Here is a 15,348-nt window from a genome sequence, read left to right as displayed (position 1 = left end):
ACATAACCTTGCATAAACTTACATTGACAGATTTGAACCTGGACCAGTAATATAGCAACCAATTAGCAACACGCACACACACAGACACACAAACAAGCACACACATGTTGGGTTTTCATGTTTTATGGGGACTTTTCATAGACAATTTTTATACTGTACAAACTGTGTACTCTATCCCCTTACAGTAACCCTAAATCACAGATAACTTTCTGCATTTTTGCATTTGCAAAAAACATCACTAGTATGATTTATAAGCTGTTTTCCTCATGGGGATCAAAAAATGTCCCAAGGACAAGGATTTCAGATAGTGCCATCTTTGTGGGGACATTTTGTCCCCATAATGTATCAGGCCACACACACACACACACACGCGCGCGCGCGCACGAGCGCCCACACAAAACAATCAAAAACTTTGGCAACCGAATAACAAGAGATTTTCTATAGAAAATGTATCAGGTTGTTTAAATTACAACTCGTAACGTAGCATTAGCAACAGCTGTTAAAAAAAAAAAAGCGAAATATTCTTCTTACACTGCTATATGCCCCATATGGTTTTGCGGAAGTATTTTGGAGGAAACTATGGTTACCATGGCAATTTTTTATTATCAGGGAACCGACTCATACTTCATATGACCTGTAAACGAAAATAATCGCATCTATGTTTTAGAGCGGAAAGAATTAATCCATAGCACAGAAACTTTGACATTCACATCCCCGTTCGCCATTGCAGCATCATCTGAGCCTCCGTTATGAAGGAACCAGCCAGGAGGCGGTGTCTGATGAGAGCCCAACATTAAACATATCTGACGTCTATATCTCCATCGTCGCCTCTCAATGTCAAAATAACTTTTCATTTCTGTGCTATAGATGTTCCTTCAAATTCGCGTTTTCCGTCTGTTAACCCTCTGAACGTCTTTGGGGATCTGAAGTTTGCCTCAGTTTGCGCAACCGGTGTGTGAACTCGATCAAACAGCCCTATTTGATCGCTGTCCAGGGGAGACACCAGGGGATTCATATGAGCGTGCCTCCGGTGATCCGACCGCCGAGCCCCCTCCCGGGGTCGCAAGGCATTTCCTTCCAAATCCAGATCGGGTTGAGCCGGGAACCCGTCCTGCTGGATTCCGGCGAGTTCAGCCTGGCGCAGGTCCGAGAGATGGCATGCTCCATCGTAGACCAGAAGGTAACACTTTCCATTTTCCCTGATGTCTCATTCATTGCCCTTCCCGTAAAAACATAGATGTCATCCTTAATAGGCTACTATTTGACGAAATGACTGTCTGGAGTTTAGAAATAACTTTTACTTGTTACTTGCACGTTTGCTGGAAACGGGGGTTTGTCGCTTATTTTCTTTCCAAACTCACAGAATTTTAAGTTACGACGAACTTGAAAGCTTTATTTAAATATTGGCTTTTGTGTTGATATTAATATGATCTGCATTGGGTTTTGTCCGTGAATCTAGTCATTTAAAAATATGTTAGGCAGAACATGGCTTACAAATAACTTTCAAAATAGTCAATGAGAAAAAAAAAAGATAGAAAATGGCAGTAAAATGAATTCTTGTCAGACTATGAGTTTACTTCATAACCTGAAGCAGCAGAATCACACTGGTTGTTCTGCATTGTATTTTCCATTGACAGTGATGACGACATGGTGACGTTGGGTACTTATTGAACCAGTGAAGGGCTTGTACTAGCACACATCAGAGTACTGCAGGCCTGTCTCTCCTACTGACATACATTCTTTCAAAACTATTCACTGGATTGTGTCCAGGAGATTTTTCCTTAGTTTGTTGATAGTTGGGATATTCTGTCACAGTACAAATTTATATGTTACATTGAGTGAACATCAGGGCAAGATGGTTGTATAAGTTGGCCTTGAACTTCATAATTAAACATTGCGTTTTTAAGCACAACGTGAGAAATTATCAGATTAAATTAATAGAAATTGCTAAACAAAAGAGTTGTAGCCTACTATACTTTTCTGCCATGAGATAGATACTGCTTTGACAAAATGACACTATAAATTTATAAATATAAGTGTAAATGGCATTAAATTTAGCAATAGATTAAAACATATTCAGAGACTTTAAGACAAGAATACATGTAAGACAAATATTTATAGTTGTGTGTCAATTTTTTATTTCTTCTATTATTTTGGCAGATTGGTTTATCCCCAGTTTCAGAGGGCAGGCTTAAGCTAGTCCCAGACTAAAATGCATGTTTGAGGCAGCTGTTTTAACTGAAAGCAACTTGCCATTGTTTTGTCTCAAAATGCATACCAGTAATGTTTTTTTTAATAAGGAAAGTTTATAAAAGCTACTTAAATGTCCTAATTGAACTAAGGCCTAATCCTGGCTTAGTCTAAGCCCTCTCTGTGAAACTGAGCCTTAGGGTAACAGGAGTGAAAATAATATCGTTTCTCCAAATCCATTTTTTTTTTCTGGAACAGAAAAATGTTCTTTAGCAACACCCATGTCTAAGTTGCTCTTTTCCAACCTTTCCTTCTCCCAGTCAAACACAATGCATTTTTGATACACAAGACCTGAAGTGAAGTTTCTGTGCAGTTTAATTATCCTCCTTATATGGTGTCAAGTGCATTTTGCATCTGGCTGCAAGCAAAGAAGTTATCTTGTGTATCATGAAGGCATCGGGTTTGAACTACGGTTTTCAGTGAATAACGACTTGTATTTAATTTTTTTTCTCACACAGAAATAACTGTGTGGCTTTAGAAGACTTAGAATATAGCGAACAAGTCATTTGGACTTTGATTTGTTACCGTCCACTCTTGTAGCTTTCTGATAAATACCTTAAATGCTTTTCATTCTGATAAATAGGGTTTGTGGTTATGTTTTTTTGTGGAATGACATGGAATGACATGAAGGCGAAAGCCACACCTGACTATGCAGTACAAGAGCATGTGAACTCACAAGTGCTAACAGTAGTAATAAAGTTCTAGTCTTCTGTGTAGATTCACAATCTCAGAAATCGCATAACACAGCAGTCAGATTGTCACCACCCCTTAAAATGCACATAAGATGACATCTGCACAGTTATTAATATCTTTTGCCGAAAAGTGTTTTCTGTTTTGTAAGCACCTGCGCTGTGACACATCATCAGAATGATACTAGCTCCATAAATATTACGCATTGTGTGCATCTTACAAAGTTTGTGATGAGACACGAGGTGTTGACAACAACATAATTTCCCACCATTATCAAACATTGGTTTCTTCCTAAATCTCTTTCTCTCCCTCGCGGCTTCCTAGTTTATTCTGTGACACAAAGTGTGGAGGTTGCAGTCTGTGTTTTAAGACATACAGGTGTTAAAATACAGAGCAGTATTTTGATAAGCACAACAACAACAAGCATCATATGATGCTTAACAAGAAACACCTTTTTTTTTTTTTAGGTCTGACGTTGTCAGGATGAGTTTAGGAAAATAGAATTACTTATTTAAATATATTTAGTAGAAAAAACGTAAATGAGAACAACAGATCTGCATCCTGGGTGCCTTCAACGCCTTGTACACGTTCTCTTGCTCTCTTGAGCATAAGCACTCAAAGCATTTAACACTTTAAATAGTTCGATGTGAGATGTTGAATAAGTGTGTATGAGGTGAAGGTGACATTGTTGTGCAGACAGTCTCAAACAATGCTGTGCTTGTATTGTTTGGTTGTATGTGTTGGAATGTGTTAGTGGGAGGGGGGAGTTTGTTTCGTTTTTATCTACCTGCAGCACTGTGCTGTTGTACCAGGTGTTCACATGGAAAAATAATTCCGACAACCCAGAGATGTCACACTTCACTTCTTTCTTTTATTGTTACATTTAGGGCAAGTCTGATGTATGACAATATAATCCTATAACACTAGAACTGTTGAGTTTGTTCATATGTTAAATTCCCTGTCATATAGGCAGATTTTGTCTTTAAAGGAATAGTGACATCATCACCATTTACTCATCCTCATGTTCTTCCAAACCTGCATGATTTTCTCTCTTCCGTGGAACACGATGAGACATTTTAATAATGTAATCAAATGTCTTTTCCATGTAATAACAATGAATGGGGATTGAAGCTTTCAAGCTTCAAGAAGGACACAAAAGCACCATAAAATTTCATAAAATATTCTAAATGTAGTCCATGCTACTTGCGTACTATATTCCATTTGATAGCTTCAGATGACTTTGAATCATTTGATCCATTTCACAAAAACAATTTGACCAAGTTCTCATTGACTCAATGATTCCAAGAGATCTGACTCAAAAGAAAGATTCATTCATGAATCTGACATCACCGCTTCTTTCTTTACTATTATGCGGTAAGAAAAGCTACACCCTTAGAATTAGCTGCTTTTCCATCACCGGGCCAAACCATTCTCGTTGCTGAACCGTTCCATTCCGTGGCGATCCGGTCCAGCCGGCATATGGTTTCCTTTTCCACTGTGGAGCTGATAACAGAACGCTTTTAGAATGCAATACAAATACGTCAGTCCTTGCCTTGGCAACGCAAGAGTTTACAGACAGTATGAGATGTATAGCGACTGCTTTATGGAGGATGATCAGATATTCATTTTCATTTTATTATTATTATTGACTTGTGTTTACTTCACTAAAATAGCATGCTTGGCCAGGTATCAAGAAACTGGTAGCCAGGCAACAGAAAAGTGACCTATCCTGAGTGGCGACGTCACTACACGTATTCTACCAGCACGATTGGCTAACCATTCTGAGAATTCCAGCACGAATAATCATGGCGTGCTGAACCAAGCTCAAGTGGAAATATGACGGGAACCCTTCCTTACCGTTCTTAGAACCGCTAGGCCCGACGGTGGAAAAGTGGCTATTGGTTCCATGAAGTACCTTTAACATTCCTGAAACCTTTCCATTGCACAAAATGTTCTTTTATAGTGAAAAAGCTTCTGTAGATTGTACATAAACTGTAGATATGAAAAAAATATGTATTTTAAAGGGGTTCTATTATTTCATTTTTTCAACTTTAGTTAATCTGTAATGTTGCTGTTTGAGCATAAAAAAGATCTGTAAGGTTACAAAGCTCAAAGTCCACTTCAAAGGGAGATCCAGAATACACTTTCCATGAACTACAACAAACAACTCGTTTGGACTACAACACGTTTTTTCCGGGCTTTGTGAAGTCATAATGTTACTCATTTAAATAATCCCTGCCCACGGAATACGCAAAAAAGGGGACGAGCCCTGGTTGAGCTGCATTAGAGAAGACATTGTTGTTTTTATGCAAAGAGACAGACATTTTCCACCCCGTTTCCAAAATTCATTAGTTTGACCTTCCTATGGCTGATTTTAAACACTGTTCCTGAACATTATAACCCCAACGTTTATCTGTGATGCACATTTTACGAAGAACAGCTTCCAGAACCTCAGATGAGAATTAATCATGGCTTTGTGATTACTGTTCGATTACTGTTTATATTACCATAGTTTTCCTACAAATATCATGATTAAATGATATTGTTGTATAACGTATCTAAAATTGATAAGAAAATTACAACAACAAAAAATACCACTCTGAAACGTCCTGTGAAATCCGTGCTTGCAAAAGTCCGTGCTTGAAATCTGTTCTGCACGATCCGCATTCTTAAGTCTGAATCGGTTAGAAGTCAAGTCAAGTCAAGTCATCTTCATTTATATAGCGCTTTTAACAATGGAGATTGTTTCAAAGCAGCTTTACAGAGATAAGAGAAGAGAAGTTTACCCCATCCTTAATATTTACACCTGAGCAGATGAAACTCGCGGTTATTGTAATGAGCGTGACATTTCCCGAACATGCCGTGCAAATCACAACACACTGGGCCAGCTAACCAATCACAACACATTTCATATTTCGGAAGGAATGGCTTCATCGGAACAGAAACTAAAGACGTATTAGAGCCAGACTGGGGAGAGATGTGCTGTAATAATGTGTGTAATAAAGCAAGTACTCCCCAATAACAAAATCAAGTCTTAAAATGGCATAATAGGACCCCTTTAAGAACTATTCACTAAAAGTTATTTAGAGAACCTAAAATGGTTCTTCTATGGCACTGCTGTGAAAACCACCTTTTTAGGGTTTGGCGAATCCCAAGATTTTCAGTTGATATTGACTGGTCTGGTCTATTCCTCCTCATGCTAAACTATTCACTATACTTGGTAATTTTCAGTCCTCACTTACTTTCATTACATTTAATTTATTTTTTAAATTCCATTAAAAAAGTCAAACGTCTTTTGAACGACACGAGGGAGAGTAATAATAATATAATTTAGCTCAAATTTTCCTTAATGGACAAGATGTTCCACACTTAAGTTGGCCTTGGAAATCAACTTCAGTTACTACTTTGTTCATTCATTATCTGAGCCAGTGCTTTAATACAGCAGAGGACAACAAATGTCTTTTGAGCTGTAAGGATCAAGGACCATCCTTGGTCAGATCACAAGAAGTCCAAACCGTTCTAACAAACTAATGTGGTGTTATAAGCTTGTCAGTGCTGATATTTATATAAATACAAACAGATCTATAGTTGCTTATATTGTCATTTTATGAGCAGAACATGAGGATTTTTGCTGCATTGAAACTGTCTTCACAGCAGAGTCAGATGGAGAGGGGAAATTATTTGGGATTGAGTGAAAATGTCTTTTTTGTAGTATTATTATTATTTTATTGTATTACTCAGTGATTCAGAATCACATTCTGGTAGATTTTCTATGATTACTCAGAATTGTCTTTGATGAAATGACAGTCATTCAAACTTGGAATGGGAAAGACAAACACTTATAAAAAACAATATTTGAAAAAGAAAATCGCTCCATACCTTTACCAAGAAATATACAATAAAACTAGCAACAAAGGGCAGCAATATGACCTGATCTTAGGCAGAAATAAAAACTCTCTTTACCATCCCCTTTTCTTTCTCACATTGACAAAAGTCCTTAGTGCTATCAAGGGCCTGCTTAATAGACTGTGAATCCATTAGTGCTCTGGATTATCAGGCTTAATTAAAGTGATAGCGCCTTTGTTTGAAGTTTGCACCTTTTTGCATTACCGCTCCTCAAAGTGTTCTTATTAATCAGCGGGGCTGCCGCACTCTTCATGCTAAGCGCTAACCGATCCATTGCTCAGTCCATAGCATAGACGTGGCTGGCAGATGAGCATAGCTGATGACGGCTGTGTGGAACAGCTACTTGTGTTTGACGAGTGATTTCATGTCAGCCTAATGCATCCATCACTGGTCTAAAACAAGTTAAAAAAAAGATCCTTGTATTCGTGGAGCTAAGTTTAATGGAGTCTCAAAAATGCGCATAAAAGACCTGAAGTGTATTTTGCACATTGTAACAATGAAATAGCCTCCAAAACGTAGATTTTAACGCTATTATACATTTACATTGCCTAAGACATTATATTTGAATTATCGATATTAGCTTATATGGTCATCTCGCCAGCACTGGTCTTTCTATGTGAGTCTTTCTAGTTGCTTGGCAACTGATTATGATTGCCTGTGAAGTACTTATCTGAGTGCCATTATGATGACGAGAGCCATGTGTGGTGGGGTCACGCACTCACAAGCGCACACACACACACACACACTCCCACACTGGGGTAAGAGATGAGAGCTGCACATAGCCCATTGTTAAGCAGCTGTTTTTGGAGAGTATTCAAAGAGCTTTCATTATCATGAGATACATGACGGTGTGCATGTTGTGTACGCCTGTTTTTGAGGACCGTGGCTTCATAGCGTCTCATTCATCTTGTTTTTTTGTTTGTTTCAACAATGTGGTGCTGCAAAACACTCTTTGGTCTTTAAACCAGTCAGGTGGCTGAATGGATTCTTGCTGTCGTATATAATGATGTGGCTCTGGCGTGATAGTCATGAAATGTTTCCTGGGTAAGGCGGACTGATGGAGTTTCAGTTTTGCTCTTTCATTTAATAGCATTATTGAGATATGGATTCTCATGCTGTCCGACATGGAAATAAGAAGGAAAGTTAACAAAGAAACTTGTTAATTGCTTTCAGTAATGAAGGTAACACATAATGCAGTAATTGAAATGACTAAAAATATGTAGTGTTTGTCTCAGTGTCAATGGAGTTTACTGGGAGGTTACGTTGTTTTCATGGGTGTTCATGCAGGATTGGAAAACACAATTATCTCTTCAGGATAACTAAGCTCTTACAAAAAGGTATACTCGAGTCACTCATGTTGAACCTTAAGCATCAGGATGTACTTTACAGACCAAGTGTCTGATTTATTAAAGCATTTAGCATCTTTGAAATTTTTGAGTCAGTGATGTGATGCTTGTTTTTGTCCAATCTATCAGTATAGATAGTATATTAGGAAAATGCAATTCATGAAATGTATTTAATAAACCTCTTCAATGATGAGCAGTTTTTAATTACTGAAATAAAATAGTGTGTAAGCAACATTTCACTACATGTCAACTAACTCTCATTATATATTAGTAGACTGTCTGCTTAATATCTGCTAACACTTTATTTTGATGCTCTCCCAGTCCCAACAGACATTCTACTGACTATTACTAACTTTGCAAATATATGTCAGCTTATTCTACTAACACACTGAGGGCCCTATTTTAACGATCTAAAACGCAAGTGTCAAGCGCAAAGCGCAAGTAACTTTGTGGGCGGATCTCGGCGCTGTTGCTATTTAACCGGCGGGATAAATGACTCTTGCAAATCTAAAAGGGGTTGGTCTGAAGTAGCTTCATTATTCATAGGTGTGGTTTGGGCGTAACGGGAAACAAACCAATAAGAGCGTCATATCACATTCCCTTTAAGAGCATGATGAACGAGGTGCGCTTGTTCCATGGCGCAATACTATTATAACGACGCATTTACCAGCGCGCTTCAGAATCGGTTCACAGCCGAGGAGATCGATGTTCTCGTCAGGGCCGTAAAAGAAAGAGAAGTGACATTGGGGATGGGACAAACCCACCCAAATTAGCTTCGGTTAAACATGCATATAATAATTTGGGTAAATGTGTAAGCTTTATGCCTATTTTTCCCATCGTCATGGACACAACAATGATTTCCCTCGTGTTTTAATAGTTTTCCTTATAATAATGTATCATTTGCAAAAAGTAAAATGCATCTGTGTAGATGAGAGAATCATCTACAGTGTATGCGCGTTGTTCATACTCTGTATTATGGCCAAGCATGCGCGCTTAAAATAGCATCTGAATGTACGTGCAACGCATCACTGACTTTAGACTAGTTTTTTTCTGGTCAGTGGCGCAATTGTTTTCTGGAACTGCAAAATAGCACCAGGGATTGTTTGCGCCGGAACACGCCTCCTTTTTTGCGCTGAACCGCCCAGGGAGCGCAAGTTCATTCCCTAGTTTGCCGGCGTGCGTCTGTGGAGGGAAAAGTCCGCTTTGCACACACGGGTGCAAAATACGAATGATACATGCGTCGGTGTACAAAGTCAATTGCGCTGGGTGCAAGATAGGGCCCTTAGTCAACAAATACTCTGAGTTAGTTGACGTGTAGGTGCAACGTATTGTCAAAAGAACATCAAAATAAAGTGTAATCTTTTTGAATTTAAAGGTGCTCTATGGAACTTTTAGCGGCCTCTAGTGGTGATGTTTCAGATTGCAACAAGAGCGCTCGTGCTCGTGTGCGTGTGCGATCTCAGGAGCGAGCATTCACTACCGGCCACACGGAGACTTTCAACGCAACGGCGAAAGCATCACACAACATCCTGGAAACTCATGTAAACTCCCACTGCAACGTTACAATAATAGGCTACTTTTATCAGCTTGACGTTGAACTAATGCTCCATGCTCGTACCATGATAACGTTACATTGACTGCATTTAGCCGACATGTGATGTTATCTAGCATAGTCTACGGCATTTCACTAACTATTCGTGTATCTTTCACAATCAACAATGTCAACATAGGTGAATGTATAATAATGATAACGAAAACGGTTAGTGAACTAGACTGAACAATGTCAGTGTAACAGTAAGACAGTAGGAAGTAACATTACTGTACTGAACGTGTCTGGAAATGTTTATTATAAACAATATGATAGTGGGATGAATTACGTTATAGCGTAACGATCTATAACGTAGATCTAGTACATAAAACAAGTATCCTAAAGCACCTTTTCTTATCCTGGAACAGTCTTTTGTATTCATTCCACCTTGCTATTTCATTTGAGTTTACTAATAATTCAAAAGCTCTGCCTATTTGATCCGTGTTTTCGTCCTGAGTCGATCAGAATCACGTTTGGCCTGACGAGCTTCAGCAGATAAAACTTTGTTTTGTTTTTTATATTTATGTGGAGTTAGTGTTGGAGTGTGTGTTGTGCTGGAGGCAGGTCGTTTTTGGGTGTTATCAGACTCCATGTCGTCAGCTGCAGTACCGTCGGTCGCATAGACTGTATATAAGGAGAGAGGCTCGGGAGCGCGCATGCACGTCACATCCGATGGATTTCGCGGTAAATCTGACCCGGAGACTTCACATATAAATATGAATATTGGCCTTCAGAGGTAATAGCAAAACCCGACAAGTGGATCATTGTAATGTGTGATTACAACCCCTTCACACACAGGCAATAAAAAAAGGATTAATTTTAGAAGAAAAGTTCCATATAGCACCTTTAAATAAAAAAAATTCTGTTTGGGAATTTATTTTATTTTAATTTTATATAATAATTTTTATATAATGTAAAATGTAAAATTACATTTTACTGTAATTGTTACATGACCAACCCCATTAAAACTAATACTTTTATTCAGCAAGGATCAAAAGTGATAGACAAAAAAAAAGTCAAATAAATGCTGTTCTTTTAAACTTTCTATTCATCAATGACAAAAAAAAAAAATATTTATCACAGTTTTGACAAAAATATTAAGCAGCACTACTGTTTTTAACATTGATAATAATTAGAAATATTTCTTGAGCACCAAATCAGCATACAGTATCAGAATTATTTCTGAAGGATCATTTTTAAAGGATCATTTTAAAAATATTTTTTCTTATATTTTTCCTTATATGTAATTGATTAATAAAAACGAGAGCGGCACATGCAGCAATTTATAAATATAAACAGCTTTGATAATCTCCCTTAGGGGTCTTTACATGTTTAAACAAACAGGAATGAGTGCCAACTTCAATAAAAATGTCACTTTAACTGCTTAAGACATTAATTGTTCTTAAATCTCATATAAAACTACTGAAAGCGGTACAGTGATTGCAGAAGCACACGAAAGCTTGGCTTACGTATTGTTTCATGATTGTTGCACCTCATGCTGTGTGAGGGAGTCCAGTTCACCTTATCATAGGCAAAATATCGAAATTATAAAGTCAATTTAGAGGTGTACCACCCGCTAAGCCTGTCATGCTATTTTAATGATCTGCTGTAGCACCTCAAAGCCCAACAGAACTTGTGCTGTCTCCAGCCGAGTGCACTTTGCCAAGGGTTAGTTAGTGGGCATGTCTGCACTGAGGAAGAGAGCTGTAAAATACTCACTAATAAAGTGTGAACATACAGCTATTAAGGTGACAATGAGAATCTTAGCAGCCCTAAAAGAGAGCTGTAATTAGATACAGTGTGCAGTCTCATCTTATAGTGTCGCTCATCCAGATGATTCTCCACAGAATTAAGCACATGGAAATGTACAGTATGTGAGTGTATGTACAGTAATTGAGACCTAAACATCTTTACCATCTCAATGTTTAGGGCTTGATTTTTTTTTTTTAAATCAATGCTCTACTCCTTTTTGGCCCATCTCGTGCAAATTCTAGTAAAATTAGTCATATTAAATCATCAGTATAGATTTAATTAAATGCATAGTTGTTGACCCCAAAAAAGAAAACTCTGTCACTTACTCCCCCTAATGTTGTTACAAACCTATATTTCTTCTGTGAAACATAAAAGAAGATATTTCTGATATATACAGTGAAATCACTTGGATCCAAAACAAAATATTGACTTTCATTGTATAGCCAAAATAACTTTTTAATATATATATAGGCTATATATATATCCTTTTATGTCCCACAGAAGAAAGAAAGTAATACAGGTTTGGAATGACATAAGTAAATGACTTGAATTGCACTGTCAGAAAAAAAGGTACAAAAGCGTTCACTGGGGTGGTACCCTTTCAAAAGGTACACCTTTGTACCTAAAGTGCGGATATTAGTACCTCAAAGGTACATATTGGTACCAAACGTGTACATTACCTAAATGGTACATAGAACCTTTTAAAGGGTACTGTGACCATCCCGGTGACAGCTTTTGTGGGTGAACTGTCTGAAACTTGCTTGAGAACTTAATACGATATGATATACCTCATATGATGAACCTTGTCTATAACATCTTGATCCAGCAGCCATGTCTTTGGGAGAACACCTGGTTGTTTCCTTGTGTGCGTATGTGTGTGTGTGTGTGTGTGTATTGGGTGTATAAATAGAGGAGCAGTGCTCCAATAGTATTGATCAGTGGTTGTTACAGCACAGCCAGCAGCTACTAACCTGCAGACTACACATGGCTCGGGCAGACCAATTGACTGATGGTGGTTATGGTTCATGCTGTCTAGGCTCATTGACTGGCTCTCTGTAAAATCTAGTATGTTTGGTGTTCTGGTAGATGTACAAAGCCATGTATTTTATTTGATAAAATACAGTGACACACGATCCTTCAGAAATCTGTTGATTTTGTGCTCAAGAAATTTCTTTTTATTATCAATGTTGAAAACATTGTGGAAACACTGATATCTTTTTTTCAGGATTCTTCAAAAGTTCAAAAGAACAGCATTTATTTTGTAACAATGTAGTAGTCTGAATGGTAATGTTAATGTATAATGTATATGCTTTACATTTAAGTTAGCATGGATGATGTGTGGTGATGTTAGGAAGTATGACAGGAACTATAAGAGCTATCTGTGTCATAACATAAAGCATCTATAGATTTAAAAAAAAAAAAGGAAAGAAAATACAACTATTCCTTAAACAAAACAACTGTGTGTACAGTCCTCTATTGGTGCTTCAGTTACAGCCTTCTTAAATATTAAATAGCTACAAGTCTTCAGTCACATCTTTAAGACATGTTTTGGAAAGCATAATATTGCAAATGATATTTCTCAGTACAAAGCGTTCTCCCTTCTGGCACGTTCATACAGTTTCTCACAGCAAACTGCACTGCCAAAGTTACAACAGTGTTAAGTTCATTACACTTCACCCAACCACTCTGAATTTACTTATGGTGAAACTAATGGAATAAATCAAGATGAAACTCTGAGAACTCCTCTAGATGTGCCAGGAATTATTGTGACGAGTCAAATGGATGAAAACAACAATGATGAAATCAGTTTTACTGTAAAGAAAATGTAAAAAAAAAAAATGTTACATGGTATTGCTTCTGCTTACCATTTATATACGTATGTGTGCCAAATATGAGAGCGCATGTCAGCCAAAAATACTGAATCCCTTTTCCTTGAGGTGCAACGTTTGACTCACTCATGCTTTGAATGCACAAAATGGCTTGCAATATTGCAAGGAAACAAACCACCCTGTTCTACTGACTTTGGCACAGTGTGAACAGCTATTTCTCTTCTGCTCATAGCCTCTTGGTTATTTATCATCCTCAAAACTGATTACAAGACGAAGGTCTGTGCGTCACGGGTGTCTGTTCTTCTACTGGCATGGATTTCGTAGCCTAATATAGTTAGACATCATCACCGCATATGCGCTACTGTGGTTGTTGTCATCTTTGTTGTTGATAACCCACATCTTTAGCCTGCAATCCTCCCTGCAATTTGTGCTTGTTTTGAAGTGAAGTGTCACATAAACCACCCTGATTTTGCATCAAGTTAATATTTTGTGTTGTTTTCCCTTCACTTCCCATACATCTTCCATGATGGAACATGTGTGAGGCATGGTTCTGATGTCACAGGGCCGCCCTCGTACATCCCAGTGTTTGCTTTAGCTCCATATATACCCTGTATCGAATATGTCTACTTCCCAACATCCACTTTATTTTTAACATAAGAGAGAGCACGGCCATTTTTTACTTGAAGGTTCTCCCATTGTCATCCACTCTGTTATTTTTTTCTATACAAAACAGCTTGTTATATTAGTATTTATTTCTTATAATTTTACTTGAATGTATTGTTGTAATTAGAAACACACTGGCGTGTAGTATTAATAGTTTTAACGTTTAGTGCACGTTGTTATACTTCTAGTTATTTGCCAGTGAATCGAATGTTTCACAGATTCACAGAAAACAGCTTACTTCCACGTTGCAAAATATGGTGGATATGCGGAAAACATATTATTTCCGAATTAATACTGTAGTACTTATAAACCAGTAAGCAAAACGTACTTGGAGGACCTACTGCTTTTGCAGAGATTTTGAAGTGCTCATCCGATGGACACTTCACTGTCCCATTGGGCCAAATACATACGGATTTTCATTACATTCATATTATATAGAACATACATTTAAACAGTGGGCAAGCAAGTTCTTATCAGGGTTATTATAGTTAACTAAAACTAAAATCATAAAAAAAATGAACCCTGGGTCATTCTAAACCCTGGGTAAACGGAATCCTGGGTTATCTTTATTCCCGTTTCACACTGCTCATACTATACCCCGGGTTAACAGTTAATCCTGGGTATTCATAAGCTGTCATTTCACACTGCACATTCCCAACGTCCTTATTTGCATATTTGATGTGTCACTGTTACTGACTGGACAAACACAGCACATGACCTGTTTACATAAAAGTTCTAGCATTGCGCATCCTCATATTACACATTGTTGACTGTAATATCAAGTTTTTTTATAAATGTAAGAATGAAACGGTATTTTCTTCACTCCAATTGTCGCGTTTTCCATCACATTTTTCCTATCACACGCAGAAACCACTGTTTCCATGATTGTCCAAAGCGCGTGAATACAGGTGAAACTCGAAAAATTAGAATATCGTGCAAAAGTTCATTTATTTCAGTAATTCAACTTAAAAGGTGAAACTAATATACTATATAGACTCATTACATGCAAAGTGAGATATTTCAAGCCTTTATTTGTTATAATTTGGATGATTATGGCTTTACAGCTATGAAAACTTTTCATAATATTCTAATTTTGAATTTGGGGTTTTCATAAGCTGTAAGCCATAATCATCAAAATTATAACAAATACAGGCTTGAAATATCTCACTTTGCATGTAATGAGTCTATATAGTATATTAGTTTCACCTTTTAAGTTGAATTACTGAAATAAATGAACTTTTGCACGATATTCTAATTTTTCGAGTTTCACCTGTATAAGGCACGCGATTGGTTGTTGTTTGCTAAGCATCTAGTTCTTACACCA

At 37.5% G+C, this 15,348-nt stretch overlaps 1 protein-coding gene across 2 annotated transcripts in view; it reads left to right on the top strand.

Annotated features, from left to right (window-relative positions):
- The first annotated feature begins 512 nt into the window (after positions 1-512).
- The window catches only part of prkd1 (protein kinase D1), a 45,154-nt gene continuing 30,318 nt past the window's right edge, over positions 513-15,348 (top strand). Inside the window, exon 1 of one of the 2 annotated variants that reach the window (XM_056234048.1) lies at positions 513-1,180. In XM_056234048.1, coding sequence (XP_056090023.1) covers positions 1,016-1,180 — 165 coding nt within the window. In that variant the 5' untranslated portion in view covers positions 513-1,015. The remainder of the gene's footprint in view (positions 1,181-15,348) is intronic. The other variant, XM_056234047.1, reaches the window with a different exon arrangement.

Source organism: Rhinichthys klamathensis, unplaced genomic scaffold (assembly GCF_029890125.1).
Source record: "Rhinichthys klamathensis goyatoka isolate OS25496 unplaced genomic scaffold, OSU_Roscu_1.1 h1tg000387l_1, whole genome shotgun sequence".
NCBI lineage: Eukaryota > Metazoa > Chordata > Actinopteri > Cypriniformes > Leuciscidae > Rhinichthys > Rhinichthys klamathensis.
This window is presented reverse-complemented; position numbering and strand designations above follow the sequence as displayed.